The sequence below is a fragment of the Mercenaria mercenaria genome, chromosome 8 (assembly GCF_021730395.1).
Source record: "Mercenaria mercenaria strain notata chromosome 8, MADL_Memer_1, whole genome shotgun sequence".
Lineage (NCBI taxonomy): Eukaryota > Metazoa > Mollusca > Bivalvia > Venerida > Veneridae > Mercenaria > Mercenaria mercenaria.
In genome coordinates, this window is record NC_069368.1 from 33,022,750 (window position 1) to 33,044,321 (window position 21,572).

Consider the following 21,572-nt stretch of genomic DNA (forward strand, 5'->3'; position numbering starts at 1 on the left):
TCATGAAGATCAGTTGAAAAATACAGCCTCTATCGCATACACAAGCTAAATGTTGACAGACGACAGACAGGCAGATGACAGACGACAGACGACGGACGCCGGACATTGAGCGATCAGAAAAACTCAGGTGAGCTAAAAACGAGGTATTATTCCGAAAATACGTAACACGAATTGTCATTTCGTTTTTTACGAAATATTATTTATAATAGAAGCGTGTAATATCTGAAATGAAAAGTGGGGGGTCACTTTAGGGGTTCAAAAACTCACTACCGTTGAAATTAAGGGTATTGACCGAGGCTAAGTTTTCAAAAGATTGTTGGAAGACGTTTGACAACTTCTTTGAACAGTTTCTGTCGTGACAAAGGGACGCATCAATTTCTGACAGTGTAAAGGCAAAGTTGTAGCATTTGCATATGATATTAACCTACTGGAATTTTGATCAAATTAAGGTTGTGGATCCGTGATGACAATCGGTAATTTTCGTGCAATTACGTACTCTCTATAAATAATTCGACATTCTTCAGTTGTAAATATAGCTCAACGGACACGTGGCTTTCCGTAAAAAAAAACGGAGAATGACGAAATCGGTTACGGAGAATACGTTATTTGCCGATAGTCATTACGGGTCCACTACCTTAACAGAGAACGAACGTAAGCCGTTATGTGAATGAATATTTTCAGTCTTGGCCTCAAGGAAAAGGTCAAATATAAACATACTACCAATAATGAGACTGTAAATGGTAGAATTGACAGAAATTTTCACATATTTCAGCTTGATTCTCATATAGATATCCGTGGCATTTGACAATGAGTCTGCTTAACATTATAAAAATAGTTGTCTGATAAAATGCTGGGGGTACCAATTACGATATCAAGCACATTTTGCCTGTTTATATTTCCACGGAATATATTTTTCGTTAATTTTTGTTAAGTATAACTATTATTATTCCAATGGCGGTGATGTGTTCATTGCAATATAACGGCAAATTATGTCCTAATCAACTAACTGGTCTCACCGAGTTTATTCCATAAAATTTCAACCATAATTATGTCATTTTTGTCTACTTTAAAGACTCAACAGCAACTGATGTCTTATAAGAACGTAAAATATATGACACATTATATAGCGAACTATAACTATTTTATTCAGAACCATTTGATCTAATTATTTTTCAATCTTTTAACTAGATTGTAGTAGCTACGCCTATCATCTGGTATCATCATTTTTCCTCACACACTGAAGCAACCTTGCATTCACTATCATGTTTGGAGCATTTACCTCATACCTTTGGACGTCAACATTTATCCAAGTTGCCAGTTGTTTAGCGGTTATAAAAACTTACTATCGCGCCATCGTGCCTTTGCGCCATCACAATCGTTCCATTGTACTGACGTGGCATCGTGCTTACCTGCTGACAAAGTGAAAACATCATGACCCTAATGGAACATACGGTATAATTCGGTCAGTACAAAAAGTCTATGGAAAACAAATTCAAATTCAAATTTTGGCTGCACATACATTGCGTATAGTTTTCAAAGAATTTAAATGCTTTTTTACATTTGTCATTGTAAATTCAAATAGATGCCAAGCAAACATAACACAGTATGAGCTTTTTTTTACATATATTTCTTTTATTGATTATTTAACGTATACATAGTAATTATTATTATATAGCACCATTTTCTCCTAAAAGAGTTCAATACTCGCAACAGTAGCATATATTACAGCTTTTAACAATTTGCCTTTTTTACTAAATATATAAACTGCAAGTACTATTTATTAGATGTATGTGTAGCTAACTGCCTCAAATTCACAGTCTGAAACATATTTAAGAATTCGTTTTCTGAAAAAGAGTTTTTTGAGCTGAAAAAAAGTGATCCTAGGTAAAATATTTGGAAGAAATGGAGACAACCCCGCTAAAGTCTTATGTGACTATGTACATAGTATGTCATGCAAACCATGCACTTTTTACCTCTAGACGTGATAAAATCATGCATAATTACTTTAATAGGTGGGACTTTGTAGAGAGTAGTTTATTGCCATTTTATTACCTCCCCTTACTGTTGCTTCAATGTCCCCTTTTTCACCGCTTGACTGCAGTTTTTCTATAATTTGTAATTCTTATTTAAGTGTTTTTATTTTATGTTTTCCAGTGAATTATAGAGTTTTCTCAGTGAAATAAAAGTGATAATCCACCGTTTTGAAACAGTAGATTATCATTTTTATTTTTCACTGTTTTTGCCGAACTAGTTCCGGTCCTCCGTCGCGACTGAAGTCAAATTGTATACCGAGCGTTATGAATACGGGGGACAATAATGACGATGACGTCGTTAAAATTACGTCATTTGTGTTATGCTTTCTGTTGATCTTTCACGCGATTTTCGACATTTTATAAATAACGTGACAAAGGTAGAGTTTTACACATAAAATAAAAAGAAAATTTGTTTGTGTCAGTGAAATATCAATTTTATTTCACTCGTGAGCACCAAAAAAAGTCATTTTCACTCGTGGCTACGCCACTCGTGAAAATATCAGTTTTTGATGCTCACTTGTGAAATAAAATTGATATTTCACTGAAACAAACAAATATCCTCTATATCTTTTTGTTTGTTTATGTAATTATATATGTGTAGTTAGCTTTTAAATGAATAATAATATTATTATTATTATTATTATTATTACTATTATAATTATAAGTATATTTATGCTCTTCTGTGATATACTGAAATTTATCAGCGAAATAAAATTGATATTTTCACTGTTTCAAACAGTGAAAATATCTTTTTTTATTTTTCACTGGTACGGAACTACATTTGAATGCGAAATGATATGAGTTATAAAAGATAGGAATTTACTTGCAAAATATTCTTCAGTATGCGTAAAGATGTATAAAAATATAAAAGGATCATAAATATTTGCATTTTATCATAATGAGATGTAAAGAAATCAGGAAAGGTAATATAACTATTTATAGTTTTTTCTACAAAGCATCCTGACGTCACGGCATTATGATGTTATGATGCGATGCACGTGACGTTGCGCGGACAAACTGAATATAATTAGGTTAAAAACATTAAAAATGCTTAAAATAAATAGAAAATTTGTTTGTTTCAGTGTAAGATCGAAATAAATTTCACTCGTGAACACCATAATTTATATTTTCATCGTGGCTGCGCCACTCGTGAAAATTTTGCATTATAGTGTTCGCTCGGTAAAATATATTTTGATCTTACACTGAAACAAACAAATTTCCTTTATATATCACTAAAATAACCAATACAAGTAACCGATGACATGGTGGTGTAGTGGTAAAGTGTTTGACATAAATGCACGTACCCAAGGCATAAACGCACGTACACACGGGTTTGAATCACCCCGGACCATTTTGCTGTTTAAAACTATTGTAATTTTATCAATATTTCATTTATTCTGACATCATTTTATGTAACATATTTCATGCATTCTAATTCTTTTCTCTTATAGTATCTATTTTCTGGAAACGCTGGTAACAAGTAGTTTGTCTTTTCATCTGACTAAAGATGTTTCAATGATTTTCATTCCGCATTTTCAACGGGGTACTTGAATAAAAGTGATTTTTTTTTTCAAATTAATAAACTACAAAATCATGATAAGTTTGATCAGATAAGTGTGGCAATTTGCCCGGCTGTTAGGTTTGCAGATAAAATTTGAAACAAATGATATGGTCAGGCGTAGGACTCGAACACACAACCTGGAAACTGGCAGCTAAACGTTTTGTCCATACAGCCGCATATACATAGTAAACAAGTATATGCATTAGTTATATCGCAGTTTACTTTCGGACACTGAAATTGCGAAATATTCAGAAGTGCCAGGCCAATACTTACGGACAGTGAATAGTAACAGAGGTTTAATGTCCGGATTTCTGACCAAAATACTTTTATACTACAATCCTGCAATTCTACTTATGTATATTTTTCTTTGATTTAAGGGAATTCACAATGATAGCTGCCTGTGTGTGCACAGTAGAACGGCCACGTTACGCAGTCCGCCAACGGTAATGAAAACAGCGAACAGCGCTGATTTTTTGTCTTAATAAATTGTGCGTGATAAAATGAAATAACAAGATGATTTTTATGTAAAAATGATAATGATTCCTCCAAAAAATATGTATCAGAGCTCAGACACCAACCACAAAGAATAAGCTGTATAAACCTATGTGGAAATTAACGTAGCGCCAATATATTGTGAGGTATTTGTTTGAATGTTTCTAAAGCTATATATTAAGATAATTATTATTATCAAAGATTTCAATTTCGTTCTAAGTATTTTCACCAGTATCTCCTAAATTGAGGGTGTGCCATATAATAGAAAAAAGATATGTTCTAACAACCGTAACGTAGTACGACTAAACGACATCGTTTCTTTTACAACAACGATATTTTGGCATGTTTTTGGCTTATGAATAGCTGTCAGTGTTTGGTGTTTAAGTCAAATATCCGCCTCGCTTTGATACGTTAAAGGCGTGGATATGATATATAGAGTCCATCCACTGCCGAACAGGATATGCAACATTTTCTCTGGTAGTAAGGGTATCTACACAGCCGGGCTTGGACTACAACATCACAGTTTGGGTACATATCTACACAACCAGTACCTGAAATACAGAGCACATGAATATTTCCTTGTACTGCGTCAATTAAATCAGTCAGAGTGACATTTGGGGAGTATTCCTTAGACGTATATATTAATTTATAATTAGAATTACATAAGAATTACCCGTTTACACAAACTTATTTCTTGTATTAACGTTTTAAAAAAGCACATACTAGTTCTTGGCCTTGGTGTCCAACACTCATCAGTATTGCAGGTTTGTCTGTTCTCTGGTTTATCATCCTCGTGACACATAGAAGAAGGTTCCATTTTGTCATCATAGCATTTTACAGACCGTGTGCTCTCTCCACCCCCGCAGCTATGGGAACACTGGAATGAAAAACACATTACCATATATTTTCGCTTGTAAGACGCATTATTATGAGTCATATTTCCACTTCAAAGAGTTGGGAGCATCTTATAAGCGGGTACTACAAGGAAATTACAAGAATAAGAAACCCCAAATTATATGACTAATGTCAGGGTACGTCTTATAAGCGAGTGCGTCAAATAAGCGAAAATATACGGTATTAATCAGCATGGTAAAAAGTACTTGTGTCCGATCTTGGATTTTAACAGAGAGAGAAAATGTGTTTTCGGCTTCTGGATAATAGAAATGCGCTAAAGTCGATTTCTGGATAATAGTTATTCGGTAAAGTCAGTGCAAGGGGTTTGAGGGGAATTGTATATTTAATTGTAAAGACTGAAATCAAACCGAGTTGGCTAGTATTTTGTTTGGCTGTATTTTGTTTGTGCACTCAATCGATCTTCTTCGTCATCATTTTATTCTGCATGTAAATTTTTGTTTGCTTTAAGTGCTTATAGGCAATTTTACGGAAATACCCGGTATTTTTATAAATAAGTGGAAATGTGGTTGGCAGAAATATGCTACCATAGGGGACTGATTGTGTAAACCCTTAAAAGTGTGGGAATCCTGTACTGTACCCTTTATTTCACTGCCAACCATTGGAGCTCCTTAAGTTGGAATGTCTCAGAAAAGGAAGCAATCAAGCACTTGAAAAAGTCAAAGAAAAAACAGTGCACGGTAGGCGTTTTCAAGCTCGGAAAATACTCCACCAAAAACACCATATTCAAAAGTAATAATATCATATCATGATAATCAAAACAGATTTAATTTTTTATTTAATACTTACTGAAGACCATTCGGTAGTATACCATGTGAATCCACACTCTGCTTCCGTACATTCCTTTCGTTCTCTAGGCTTGTCCCCGGCGTTGCAGTTACTTTTAGCGCTAGGTACAAGCCGGCTTCCCATAGATACCATGCAAACAACTTGTCGGGATTTCTCACCTAGACCGCATGACCGAGAACACTGAAAAAGACAAGTTAACAGTGATAATAGCTTTGACTTTCTGACCACATTTTAAATAAGTTATTATAAAACATGTATACTGTACAATAGTGTAGTTCAGGCCAAAGGGGTACGGCCACTGGCCACGTGAACGGGAAAATAAACTAACCCGTTTCAATCGCGCATTTCATGCCTAAAACACGCAGTGCGGTAAATGTGTACTATGGATATCAAACAAGTGGTAATTTATCTTCCATTGTGTACCGGTCACATTTTTTCAATACATCTTAGAAAAACAACGCGTAGTTTATAGTAATTTCAACATTACACAAAACACTTGCTTGAACTTCCCTGGTGAAGTTCCGTTCTAGATTACAAAACCATTCTGATTGGCTGTTGTGAAAATGTATTTCAATCGTCATTTTACTACACTTGTTCGCTAAAATGTGAAAATGCAGCAAAATGTGCAAAATGAATAAAATACATAGAACAGATGCAGACCAATGTACGATTTCAAATTATAGATCATATACAAGATGAATTTCATTCATCATTTCCAGTTTTAGTGTAAAATTGTGTTTTTTTTCAAAATCTGTTTTTGTTTGTTTACGTTTCGCCAAACATGTGCGCACTGCCGTGACCTCTAGACCGGATGTTCGTTAGGGAAGTTCAAGCAAGTTTTTTCTGTAACGTTGACGAAAGCATAAAACATGTTGATAATCTCAGCAATATGGAATATTGAGACAATGTGACTGGTGCACGATGGAAGATAAATTATCGCTTGTTCAATATACTAGGCACCCATTCACCGAACTGCGCGTTTAAGTTGAGAAATGTACGATTGAAACGGGTTAGTGCACTTTCCCGTTCACGACCATGGTTCTTATAGAATACCTAGGGGTAGGGTATAACACGTACGGAGGCATTTCCTTTCTGATCTGGTGCCAGTGGGTACGGCACATTGGTTGATTACGTAATGCGGGTGAAATGGGTTTAATGACTTATTTTTGTGTCCTAGAGCTAAAATGATCAAAATTCCCTGACTATTCCCTAGATTTTGATAATTTCAGCTCTAGGACACAAAAATAATAAATCTGTAAAAAGATCCTTTGGAAGCAACACTGCAACCAAGAAGAATAATAGCAGTTTCGGTTTGACTGAGTCTGTTCAAGAGGTAATGAAATGTGCAACACCTCTCACGCCCCCTAGTACCAGCTTAAGCGGAACACTATTACACATGTTGGATGGACTCCATGGTCACAAGGAACCAGAAAATATAACAACACAGAATCTAAGTACGGGGAGACGTTTTACAGCCGCCAAACGGCACTTTGAGACTACTGTTGTGATTGTTAATAAAATCTGTAAAAAAAAGATTCTTTGGAAGCAAAGAATGCAACCAAGAAGAATAACAGCAGACTCGGTTTAAGTCATTACACACACACATAAAACACAATCCACCCATGTGCCGTACCCTTTTTGTCCAGACCCGCAGCCTCGCTCCTGTTAAAGGGGAGATAAATCAGTATTTAATAAGAAATAGTCTAAAAAAACTAGAGCTGCTTTTGAGAAAACCGCATGCCTCCCATAACTGCCTAATAATCTAAATAGTTAGTTAGTCTTTATATACTGTTTACTAACCACTGGCACCAGATCAGAAAGAAAATGCCTCCGTACGTGTTATACCCTACCCCTAGGTATTCTATAAGAACCATGGTCATGAACGGGAAAATATACTAACCCATTTCAATCGCGTATTTCATACCTAAAACACGCAGTTCAGTAAATGTGTACTATTGATATTAAACAAGCGATAATTTATCTTCCACCGTGCACCAGTCACATTGTCTCAATATTCCATATTGCAGAGATGCTCCATATATTTTATGCTTTAGTCAACGTTACTTAAAAAACTTGCGTGAACTCCCCTAATGAACATCCCGTCTAGAGGTCACGGCAGTGTGCACATGTTAAACGAAATGTAAACAAACAAAAACAGAATGCAATATATTCACAGTTTTACGATAAGACTCGAAATGATGAATGAAATTCATCTTGTATATGATTTGGAATTTGAAATCATACATTGGTATACATCTATTCTGTTTATTTAATTCATTTTTGCACATTTATGCTGCATATAAACATTTTAGCGTACACGTGTAGTAAAATGACGACTGACATACATTTTCACATCAGCCAATCAGAGTGTGTCTGTAATCTAGAACGGAACTTCACCAGGGAGGTTCAAGCAAGTTTTTTGTGTACCTTTGAAAAAACTGTTAACGACACGTTGTTTTTCTAAGATAAGAAGTATTGAAGAAATGTGACCGGTACACAACGGAAGATAAATTACCGCTTGTTTAATATCAATAGTACACATTTACTGAACTGCGTGTTTTAGGTATGAAATACGCGATTGAAATGGGTTAGTATATTTTCCCGTTCACGACCATGGTTCTTATAGAATACCTAGGGATAGGGTATAACACGTACGGAGGCATTTTCTTTCTGATCTGGTGCCAGTGTTACTAACAACAAATATATCTTTAAAGAGTAAAAAGGCTGATTTTGGGTAACTCAAGGGCCACACTCTGTGGTGGGAGACATAATAAGAGCGCTGCGACCATAGATTTCAAACCTTTGTTATATTTTAATAAATGAAAAAAAAGAAAGTTTCTTTTCAGAATTTAATATATCTAAAATAAATCTGATTGATATAAAGTGTCTGAAATCCATTACGACAAATATATGTCTAACAAAAACAAATAGTCCCTTCACACATGGTTGACTTACTTGGACTTTAAAAATACTTAATATGCAATGTTAATACATGTTATGAATGGTTTGCTCTCAGTTTTATGTCAAAATAATTAGAGGAAATTCTAGTGAAAAAGAAGTGTTCCAGCCAGTCAGACACACTGAGTATTTGTTATAAAACACATGTCTATACAAAAACAGGTACAAACGTCAATTAATGCTATTTTATAACGTTTGTAATCCTGATATATAGCTAGACAAGCCACATTTAATTGAATAAAGTCCAACCTGACTCCAGGGTCCAGAAAACCATTTTCCACCACACTCTGAGTCAATCCTACATTGTTTCTCTGCCGCTGGTTTGGAGGTACCATCGCAGCTTACGTCGGGCAATATTTGACCAGTTGACGTCGCACAATGCACATTACGGGAGATAACACCTGTCCCGCAATCTCTAGAACACTGCAAGAGTTATTTCCTTTGCTACTAATACAATACGTTGAATAGTTATTTTAATATTTTTTATTTAGATATGAGCAGACATTTTTTCCACTGGTTGTTTTTTTCAGCTGAAGATGGTGTGCCTCTGAAGGCGTTATTTGGTTTAAACAGTATTTATAGAATATAGAAAACTTCACAACACATCAATGTACATGGACTTTGTAACATCAGTGGGCATAAATTAAGTAACAGGCGAGCATTTTCAAACCACCATTAGAAAGTCACACTAACTATTTCTTAACATCAAACGATCTGACGCCCTAGCGAGACTCGAACCAGCAGAAGCGACAGAAAAGTGATTGGATATCATTCGTCCGTTGAGCCAGTCCTACATACTTTGTGTAGACGTTTCGGAAATTTCAGTAACCGTTTATTTTTTGTATATTGTGCAAAACTTACATTAAAGATACATTTTCATAGGCGCTTCTTTGTAAGATTTTGACATCAGACGCTAAGAAAAATATTCCATTGTCGTTAATTGTGTCAAAAATGAAATATGACTAAATGCATACCTTACCATTCCATTGTGAAAAATACCAGTGTGTTGCGCATGCTCCCATGTCACATGATATATTTGCCTCAGGCTCTGATTGGTCACAAAATGTTTTATCAGCTACCATGCCAGTATCATCAAGGCACTGGACATTCCGACGGCGAATACCAATACCGCAGTCTACTGAGCACTAATAGTAAAAAGAGAAGATCAAAGAAGATTAACAATATACAAAGTTGCAAAAGACAATGCATCAGTATTTTTTCTAATAGGGATGCACGGTGACGCAAGCCTCTACCATGTCACTAACAAGATTCTCTATATAGGCTATACACCAATAAAAGAAATTGTTCTTTGTTTCATATAAAATTCAGCTACTTCAGACTAATTTTGTTACAGTTTCTAGATTTTCTCTCCGTCGTAGACCTATTTTCCACAAGATATCCATACATTTGCTTCAAGAAAACGAAAAGAAAAAGGGGTGTTGAATAGTATGCAGTGAAATGCAAGTCAACTGAAGTCAGGTAACCTCATATTGCCGCATTTCAGAAAGCGGTCCGCAGAATAAACACCTTACTTTCGTTTTCAAGTAAACAACTCGAAAACATGCGAGTATTAGCATGAAACGTGTCCTATTTAATGTAAAATTCATTCCACGAGTGAAATAATGCCCATTTGGCCCCGGATTTACGGGCAAATGCACGAAAAATGGAAAAATTAGGATCTATTTATTAGGGACTTCTTTCGACTACACCACGGAAGCACATTTTGGACCGAATTACTGCATTATAACCTATATCTTTTTTTGCTTTAAATAATACTTTAAAAGAAGTGTAAGTGTTTTTTTTTTCTTTAAGAATGAGAATGTCTGTCTACAAATCTTCTAAATACATGTAATAATATAAATTAATATTGCGAATCGTAATTTTCCGTCGTTGCGTGTGTACATCTTAACAAACACGTAAACACAGCTTCCTCACCTCGCTCCAATCTCCTTTGACCCAGCTGTAACATGTTCTCAAGTAACACTCTTTCCGCTGCACTGGTTTCGAGCTTGTACAGTACCCGTCATCTAACTGCTGGGTATAAGTAGCGGATATCCGCTGTTGACACGTGACATTGCGATACTGCATTCCTTCACCACATGTAACGCTACACTCAGACCATTCGCCTGTGTCCCATCTATAGGTAGTAAACAAGAAACACACTTTTATTTAGTATACACAACCATAATCATGTTTACAGCTCCACTGGAACGGAAGTCCACATTTTTCCTGCAGCATTCTACTTTATTCTACTTTGAGTGTAGATACCATACGTAATTACTTTTGAGTAACATTCAGTAAATATTGGTATATCACATACTTCAATAGAGAAAAGCTATAAGCTGCAAGTTAGCAAATTTGATACCATTTCAGACCAATCTTGTATTAACGTTAATCTGGTATCGTACGAGTTGCCTCCCATAGTTGGAGATGCTGTTATATGCAACACATAATTTTAAGGTGGTATCACGTTATGAATTTCCGGTGAATGATAAAAAAAAGAATATTAAGTTCTTTCCAAACATCGTTATGTAATAATTCAACCAAATAGTTTCCTTTTCCCACCAGAAAAATGGAACGAACTATTTTTATATCTTAATACCGAGGTCTGATACATGTATTATAGAAAATAAACTAAAACAACAGAAATCCTTACGTTACTTCAATGAGTTCAACAAAGCAATTTCAATGCATAACTATTAATTTGGAATGTAAAGTAAGTTACAAACTACAATATCCTACCAAGATACTTACGAAAAAACAATGCATATGCAGAATGGAGAGACAAAAATAACTTTGACAGTTCGTGAAAACAAATTTTGACAGGTATATGATGACTAATTACCAAACTAAAATGTTGCAATTACTTCTACCTTCAAGTCTGATGATCTTGTTAAACGGCTCCTCCATATTGTAACTTACGACCAATAAATATCCACAATAAAAGAATATATTGTTACCTTAGTACTGTCATTCTGCCTATCCAAACCACGTTAGAATTCCTATTGTTTCAGTCATTTATCATATTTAGAGCAGTTCACAGTGTTGCAGTCACACATAACACATCACTTACTTTCAAACAGATATTGAGGATTTATCTAATGAGCACATGTATTGGAACCACAATACCGATTGTGTATTGCAATAATGCTAAAATATCTCAGCCGTGACGTGTCCCCTTAATGGAATTCTTTTCATAGCAGTACTTACTGTGGAGTACAAGGCTCCGCGTTGCAGACACTAAACTGTACTTCCGGTTTCACTGAACTATCACAATTTGACTCATCTACAATTGCCAATGTTGTGGTATTCACACATTCGTAGCTATATTCCTGAATTCCTGAAATTGCAATGCTATTTTGTTATTATATAATAAGTAACACTTGCAAAGAAGTGCTTTGAAATAGTAGCAAATATATTGCTGTATTTTGTGTGAATAAATGTGAAGTATCTTATGTTAGAAAAATTGAACTTGCATATCGTAAATAAACTAAAATTTATTTACTACGTGCATAACAAATGAGAATTTATACGTTAAAATGATTTTCATATTTAGTTTGTCTAAAATAAATGTGTCAACGCGAAAAATCTTGCCTCCGCCACATGGCCTCGAACACTCGGTGTTTTCTGTCGATCTCCAGATATATTCTTCTAAAACTGATATAACACCATCCCCTGACCCTTCGTCAGTGCCATTATTGACATATACCCCTGTCTCAACATTCTCCTGTCTGTAAGTATCATCATCCATGCCACGTGAAAAGGTTACATCCGTCAAAGCCTGACGTTGTCGATTGTTCTCTTTTCCACGGACTCGGTTATAATTCAAACGACTTGAGGTCCGCCAACGATGAGAGAAATCCGAAGAAAATACGGGACCACGATGACGTATACTTCCTGGTCCAGGAATAGGCACTCTTGGCGGAAAGACTGGATGTTTATCTTCGTTTTTATCAGCCTCGCTCTCAGTTTCTGTTTCCGGAATTGGCTGGTACCCGATTTCACCTTCCCGCAATTCGGATCTATCAGACGTGCTGGGACGAGCGGTCGCGTGCTCATAGTCTTGAGAGTCTGGTTTAAAATGTTTTGGCAACTTATATGTATAGAAAACTCCTTTATTTTCTTCATGGTACAACAGCTGTAAGAAAAAAATGCAAGTTATTGCTTGAAAATGGTTTCATTCAGTAAATTAAGCGTTTATGAATTCACATATTATTACAGGAGATGATGTTATCGGAAAATACGAAAACGTGATTGTGCAGACAGTACTTCTGCGTTATCTTTGAATATACTTAAAACGCAAAAAAGTTTAGTTCAAACATATTTATCACAAAGCTTTTTTAAAGACAAATTCTTAAAGTTAAAGTCTGCTACGTTCTACGAGTGTTTACTGGATTTCTGACCGTCAGTAAAGAATGGTGGAGACAATCGTCAAACTCCATCCTCACAAAGATCCGAATTGCCGACCTCTTGGTAAGACAATATATCCCTACATCATAACGCATATGTATGGCTATATGAACACTACGCAGCTGATAAAGAGTGTTTGTTTTAAAATTCAACCTTATATTTCTTTCTACCTGAACTAGAACTTGACTTAGAAGAGGTCCACGTGCAGTAACACATTCTCCAGGACACGAGCCCTCCGATTTCCGGTAGTAAAATGTCACTCCTGCTCCTTCATAATCGCCAGCATTATCCATGGACCATAATCCGTTTATGATGTTATCATTGCGCCTTACATCCTTTAACGCTGAAAGAAATGTTTTGAAAATTTCAAGTTAAATTTATATTTGTTATGACTCGGCACTTTGAAGTTTTGCTTTTCCGTTTTGCAAAATTCTTAAATATGTATTTGAAACAATTATTAGAATCGTGCGCGAAAAAAGTGAAATGTTTATATAATACTTAATATAATTTCGATTCTGAAATGTATTTTCTAAATAAAGAGATCAAAATGTGATAGATCTAGCACTCTTTCTCGGAACTTGTTTGGAGCCAAATAATTTGTAGACGTGACGTCCAATCTGATTAAAATCATCTCCAATTAATGTTACGCATTGGATCTGACGACAGGTTATTGAGACTGAGCTTCACTAATCAGATCCTTGCTTTCAACATTTTGAAAGTGAAAGTGGAAGTTTAAAAAGAAAAAGAAATCTATATTTAACCTGGGATTCCAGTATCCGATATATGTGAATAGCACGTACGGGTTTATAATCTAATAGCTTAAAGAAACACATGAGAATTAACCTTTTTTTTCTTCTTTTTTTCATTCAAAATTGGAAAGCGTGTGTGAGGGTACCGGAGGTAAACTGCCTTAATTATAAACTTTATATTTAACCATCAATTAGTACATGTTCCTTTGTGGTGTTTTGGTGAAGAAAGCAGGGAAATATTTATTGCCGCGGCGCCCCGGGTTCGATTCCTGACTCTGGTGTGATTTTCTCTTGATTTTACTTTTTTTAAAGATAGCTCATGTTCTTTTGTTCATAATATATTGATCATCATTATCATCATCATTATTATCATAATCATGATCATAATGTTAAGCCTTCCATAAAAATAAAATTTAAAAAAAAAGTGTAATGTAACAGAAGGATGTATCGGTTACATGTATTGCTAACCTATACCTCAGTTTTGATAAATTTCATCTAAGCAATCGTAATGTTTTGATAAGAACAAAGACTTCACATAAACCTGCTCTCAAGAGATAAGACATACCTGATATACCGAAGGAAGGACTGAAATAGAGGCCTGTAAGTAGCATACTGAATTTTCTACTGTCAAAAGACCTTTTGCGTTTTGATACTCAGACGCCCTTGTTATAAAATACAAATTTGTAAAATAGGTATTGTCGCATTGCGTACTCGACGGCTGTATTATAAAGGAAGTAAACATGTATTAACCGTCAGAATATCACGTGATGTTAATGCACGTTTTACTAAAGAAAAGGCCAGGACCGCATTTACACCTAGCGAACTTGTCGGTGCAGTTATTAGGCACGACCTTCTGGCACGAGCTTCAATACAATCACAAGTCTTTATCATAAGATAATGCACGACAATATGCGTATTGACTCAACTTTGTTACCTAGAACATTATTACTGTGTCCAAGTTCTGTGACATTGATACCGCACGCTCCGCGAGGTAACGTCACCACTGGATGATAGCCCCTCCCTAAGTTAGTCACACGGAATGTTTTTCTTACGGTATCACATCGATCTACGTCATGACATATGTCACAGTTGAAACTGTCCGTCAGTCTGCTCACCTGAAAGCATAATTACAATTATTTGATAAGACATATGTTAATTCAGTTATATGCTTAAATATTACTTTGTCAGTAGATGTACATACAGTATTTTGTATATGTGTCACATTCTATTCATGAGTTCAGAATTTACCGTTATGGCACTCTTAAATGTAACATAACAAAAACATCTGGTATCTTAATGTTTATACATTCATGTTTCAAAGTTAACGCGAACATATCCAGCTAGTGTTAATCAGATGCATATTTATTTATTGAGCCTGCTAAATAAACGTTCTTGTTGTTGTTGTAGCTATTGTTCTTGTTTTTATTTTGCGGGAATGGGTATTAAGTAACTTAATGTCCAGCTGCAGTTATTTGGATGAAATATCGTCATTGACGCGACGCCATATTGGCATGTGCCGTTTCTATGTAATAATTAAGTTTCTATAATTCGTCGGTAAGTAGATTATCTCTGACATTTTTTATTTTTTTTTTATTTTTATTTTTTTTTTTTTTTTTGCTTTTATATTATATCAAATACATCGATATATTTTGAAAACTAACACTCTTCACCTCTGTATCAATAGGTAATCAATGAAGAAGATGCTTAGCGTTTCGTTTTTAAATTGTTTCCGAGTTCAAACACATCAGCCACGCACCCTTATCACCTCATAGATAGTAAACGAATTATCATTTGGTAAAGAAGATTTGACAATAAAAAAAAATCTCTGATATTCAATGAAATGCACACAGAACGGTTCAAATAATGTGGAACGATGAACTGACTATAGAGGTTCTCTTTAAATGGTACCTAAACACATTTATATTTTATTGATATAATATCTTTTTGTTTAGATCTGCCAGAAATCTTGATTAGTTGGTTGCTAAAATGGCAGACTATATATGTTCATGAATATTTCAGTTGTGAAGGAGTTTGAATAATATTCTAATACGCTTGTTTCTGTTAAAACACGCTTCCGCTAAAATGACGTCATGTTAACGTACAATGACGTCAATATTTATGTTGCGACAAAGAAAGAGCGCTACTATATTTTATCAACTGTTTTATATTAAGAGCATATAAGAATCGAAATAATGTATAGCGAAATCGTATTTTACTTAAATTAATAGAGTTACTCAAATCGGTTATACGTCCCCAGAATAATTCACTAGGGCTACGCCCTCGTGAAATTATTCCGCGCCCGTATAATCTGTTTTCGTGCATTAATAACTTTAAAACACAGTTTTTCTATACTTTAATTCCTAAATAAAACATGACAAGAAGCACAGTTATTGCTTCAATTTAAAACAAACAAAAAAAAGTTATTTACATGAACCTATTTGTGTAAAATTATTTCCATGATGGTTTTAAAGTATTTTTGTTAATCAATCACGTTAGATTTATTATATTAGTGCATTATTTGAAAATAAAGATGCTCAATGAAACAGTGTGATAAATGCTGAATCGTGTGAAACAGTTTAGGAATCAAATTGTTTTATAGTTGTGCACCTGTTTCTACGCTTATTTACTTCATATTTCTGCTAGGTTCTTCCTTTTATAAATGTTATGATTAATTATAACATTTAATTACTTGATTAATTTTTCAAATTTATGTCCGTATGCCGACTCCTCTACCGTCATTAATCAGTCAGTTTCTCATCAATTACCTATAACATGTGTTTCTCTTTAGTGAAATACTCTGCTATTAAGCACTGCTTGCCACGGACAGTATATATATGAATGTTTCGGTTGTGGATGGGGTACGGGTGTGAAAATGCCGCAAAATATGGAAACATACATTTTATGCCATTTATTAAGGAGTAACAAATTCATATATAAAAGCAGACTTTCGCATAGCAACATTTAAAACTCCACTTAAAACATTGAAACGAGATGACTTTTAAATGTACGGTTAGTCTAAGGCAATATATTTAGGTTTCTATTTATATTGATACTTTTTTGGGACCGGTCCTTCGTGACCGAGTGGTTAAAGTCGCTTGCCTGAAGTGTGCCAGATATTGATGGACGACTGCCAAGTATTGATAACTGTACACCAGGTCACACAACCTCCGATATCGTCTCTATGCTGCTCTTGCACGTTTGTTATTATATTTACTTACATTTGCAATAAGATTCTAATTGTTGAAGAGCTTTGTAGCCGCGCTTTGTTCTTTATTCATATTTGTTCAAATAATCTTACTTAACAAACACTTAATAACGTCATGATGCAAATGTAGGGATAACGCATGTTTTTTCGTGTTATAACATCTGCAGAATCCCGAGGGATTGGTTGGTACCCGAGCCCGTTAGGGCGAGAGTACCAACGTATCCCGAGGGATTCTGAAAATGTTATAACGCGAAATGAACATGCGCTAACGCTATTCTAGCATAAAACGCGTAAAAACTGATAAATGGATACAATGTTTCTCAACGTCATTAATTTTCCACGAAATGCGCGGGAATGTCTGAGTTGTTTTTTACGTTGACGTCACTTAGTTTTGAATTATCCGTTTTAGGGCCGAATGACGTTTACGCTTTGCCACGGAACGCGCATATATAAAAAGGTGTTATAACAGCACGCGAGCGCGAGAATCTCTCTGTTAACACACGTTTTCTCTCCTGTTAAAACACCCCCGAAAAGTGACAAGAACAGCAGCTTTATGCTAGAATAAAACGAGTGAAATGAAACTGTACGTCAAATGCGTCTTTATAACGTCACATGACGTCGGACCTCATTTTAGTTGACGCACGTCCGTATCCTGCGATTAAATTGGCTGTAAAATTCGTATTTCAACATAATACGCATTATATATACGGGAACTTGTTTGTTTTTCATTAATATAGAGTGTATCTTATAAAAAGTTTTCTCGCCTTAAAATGAGATTTTTCACATTTTCACTCGAGCTCCGCACTCGAGAAGTATAAAAGTAAACTTACATCTCCATGACATATATACCATATTTACGGAAAACAATCAAATCGACGACACAGTAATATAAGGCTGTAACTGTTGCATTCGACCTTTTATTGCCTAAACATTTGAAAATGTCATAACTTAGCTTAAAAACATAATTGTGTGACCCTGTATATTACGCCAAACATTACGTTTTGTTGAGTATATTTGTTCGTATCTGTTGCCTACGACTCAGTTTTTGATAGGTTTTAGAAATATCTACTGAAGAAAAACTAGCAACCTGTTAAAATTGCATATTATACAATTTTAGATACAACACGTATACAGTGAGTAGGTCGTAAGTAGCAGATACTGACGACTGTTAAAAGGCGTATAAACAATTTCTTTAATATTATCAGCTAGATAAGTAAATGACAGTACTCGCAGAGTTTAAAAGTTTTAGCTTACAATATGGATACGATCTGTAAAACAATTTATTTCAGTTTTCTCAAAAGCACCAACTTTCCTTTACGATCTTTTATTATTAGGACGTCGGAATGTCCTAACAAGTACTTGAAATAGCAACAATATCGGCGTATAGCCGAGATTTCATAGTACCTTTTAAGGCTAGAGGGCAGGTAACTTTTCTATCGTAGTTTGGCTCGTTCAGAGTTTAAACCTTTGAGAAGATTTGTATTGATTTATTTCGTTAAAAAGTTTCTTGGAACATGGTGAATCCTTTTTTTTTTCTACAAGAAGAGTATCATTGAAGTTGTTCAGTATTTAAAAATCCATTGAAATCATCGGAACATACTAGAACATATATTTACTTCAACAAAACCGTTATATCGTACTGAAACAGATTTTACACGGAAGTTTATGAAACTACCATTTTCACTACAAGTATCGACAGCAAAATTGTAAAGCTTTTCAACCTATTTGGGGCTTAAGTCAGCTTTCTGATCTAACGTTAATTTATTCAGAGCAAAATGAAAAAATAAACCATTGCTTCTTCTGCCTACTTTGAGAACTATTGCTATCGAGTCTCAAATTACCACGACCATGAGCGGAGTTTAACAAATCATAAAAACATTATGTTTGCGAATTGCGGTTTTCAAGATTTAAAAAGATATCTTAATCACTTCTAAAACGTCAGCGGAACGATGCAAGATAATGTGTTTCCCAAGTGCTTTCCAGAATGAGTAATAACTCATCCTACTTTGCGTCGAGATTGGTGTAGATTGTAGACTGAAGGCATATATTTAGCAGGAAAAAAACACGTGCGCAAAATATTAACATGTCAAAAACTAAAGAGCCAAAGAAGCACGTATAATCTTAGGGCGAATTATCGTTTCTAAAATTCTTGGAGTGATTATTTTTATTGTTTATAGATAATTGCCTTTTTTGAAAACTATTACCAGCGAGTCGTTTAAATGTAATTTAGTGAAATGATGTAGATCTAGCAGAATAGGTACGTTTAGCACAATCATTATGGAGCTTATGGAAGAGGGACAGGGGCTGCTGAGTGAAGGCAATTGCACTGCATTCCGAATCATTTTTTTTTCTATTATAAGTTTCCCGGCTGCAATGAGTAAGCGATCTGAATGAAGATTGTTTTACAAGTAACGCTCATAACATTCAATTTTATCTACACAAATGTGAATCTAGTTTTGAGATTTTCCTAGCATTTCAATTATTGATCATACAGAATATTGTGTCAGTTGATTAATTTGCCTCTGAGTGAACCAATCGAAAGATATATCTACACTTTTTTCACTCACAGGTCACTACCAGAATGATAGTCTTGATCACACGCATCAGATGTCAAAGATAAACATTCGTATCTGTACTGACATTTTACCCTAAAAAATAACTACCTGCGTTTCATTTATATAGACAGTTGTGCATATTTTACTGTTTGTATGAATTTATTGCGCATTTAGAAATTATCTGCAAAATATCAAGTTTGTTTTTACAAAACATTACGATAACACTTCTTTTGGCACCAGAACTGGCTTTACCTAACAAAACGGGTAGGCACGTTGGTAGTGTGTTAAGGTCTTGCATGGGGAATCAGTGTATATTGTAACAAGTTCTTAGAGTTACATACTTGAATAATGTTTTCAGTTTTTCATATATTAATAGAAAAGTGTTTCATATAGTCGTACGAAAAACTATCACAATCATAATTAAATCGTACGCAAAGAATGTGACTGTTTAACAAATGTTTTCCACGTACAACAAGTCTGTATTGACTATATTTCGTATTCTTCCTTTTTTTATCGCATGCCCAATGTCAATTAACACATTTGCAGAAACTGTTATGATAACGAAAAAAAATTAAAGTTTTATTACGTTCCAATATTTGTACGTGTGTCTACGACATTACTACCGAGACATGTGCGATTTTCACATTTATCCAGAATTTATCAATGTCAACACATTTTCCTATTTAAGCCCTTCATTTGTTGAATTTATTAAACGTTGCAATTTTTAGAAAACTATGATGAAACAATCATTTAAGTGGTGGACATACACATTCATAAATTTCCAATATTTCATAAGGTCAACTTAAATAAGAAATACAACAAATTAACTTAGTTCAGACACATATAATTTTTGATGCTTGGTACTTTCTAGTTCTCTGTTATAATGATTTTGAAGAAGTGCATGGACATAAACATTATGATACGTCTGTTTGATAAAGTTTTGTATGCGAAAGCTAATATGTTAGCTTTAAGAAAAAATGTTTGTGAATATGGTTACTTTAACTTTCATGTTGGACGTGAAGTTCTGGAAAAGAACAATTCTGGATGTCATTTAGAAAGAAGAATCACTGATGATGATATGAATATTAACATATGCAAATATGTACAAAACAGTCTTTATTTGTTTCTGGGGATATCATGTTGTCAGAAATAATTTTCACATTTTTCTTTTAATATATAACATTCTCTTTTATCTCCGTACCTGGTATATATTAGTGACCAGAGTTTAAACTTGCCGTTTTGGATTAGAACTGTCGGTATTCTCAAAGTGCATGTGTCTGGGTGAGAAATGTTTTCGAAGATTACTTATAGAAACGTGTTGCTTTTATTCTGCTTCGTTTAATTTTACAATGGAATGTTATTGAATAATCTAATTTAAAAAGTGTTATACTACTTTCCAAGAAAGTAAACATATATCAAGGCCAACACATGTACATCTATAGTACGCTAATATTTGTTTATTTCTTCACTGTGGTTTGTTGAACATTTACTGTAAATTATAACAGTAAATAATGCAAAAAAAAAAAAAAATTCTGAACAAAACCAGAATTTTTATAACAGAATCCAAAGGAAGATCCTTTGCATGAATCGCACCTAGTAAAGTTATATGTTAGTAAACTCGGAGTCCATTCAGGAGAAGTTATGAAATATGCAAACACCTCGAACGCCCCACTAGCACTCGCTTAAGCGGAATTCTATTGCACTGATATAATAGTTATGTAATAGGCACCATGATCCCAAAGGACGAGAAAGTATAGTAACACTGAGTGCAAGCGCGTGGAAACTTTATATAGCCACCACGCGGCACTTACAATATACACTTAAAATCCTACCTCAGACAAAAAGTAAAAGAATACAACATATATTTTTAGTGTCAGCTGCATTCGGGTTTTTAAAAATCATTCTTTA

The 21,572-nt window shown here is 34.6% G+C and overlaps 1 protein-coding gene across 4 annotated transcripts in view; it reads right to left on the reverse strand.

Annotated features, from left to right (window-relative positions):
- Positions 1 to 1,606: 1,606 nt before the first annotated feature.
- The window catches only part of LOC123565425 (thrombospondin type-1 domain-containing protein 4-like), a 58,475-nt gene continuing 38,509 nt past the window's right edge, over positions 1,607 to 21,572 (reverse strand). For all 4 annotated transcript variants that reach the window (XM_053549693.1, XM_053549695.1, XM_053549694.1 and 1 more), the window contains exons 2-11: positions 14,839 to 15,019; positions 13,326 to 13,498; positions 12,340 to 12,883; positions 11,956 to 12,085; positions 10,681 to 10,882; positions 9,720 to 9,890; positions 8,995 to 9,168; positions 5,788 to 5,967; positions 4,810 to 4,963; positions 1,607 to 4,637 (exon numbers count right to left, since the gene is read on the reverse strand). In XM_053549693.1, coding sequence (XP_053405668.1) covers positions 4,498 to 4,637; positions 4,810 to 4,963; positions 5,788 to 5,967; positions 8,995 to 9,168; positions 9,720 to 9,890; positions 10,681 to 10,882; positions 11,956 to 12,085; positions 12,340 to 12,883; positions 13,326 to 13,498; positions 14,839 to 15,019 — 2,049 coding nt within the window. In that variant the 3' untranslated portion in view covers positions 1,607 to 4,497. The remainder of the gene's footprint in view (positions 4,638 to 4,809; positions 4,964 to 5,787; positions 5,968 to 8,994; positions 9,169 to 9,719; positions 9,891 to 10,680; positions 10,883 to 11,955; positions 12,086 to 12,339; positions 12,884 to 13,325; positions 13,499 to 14,838; positions 15,020 to 21,572) is intronic.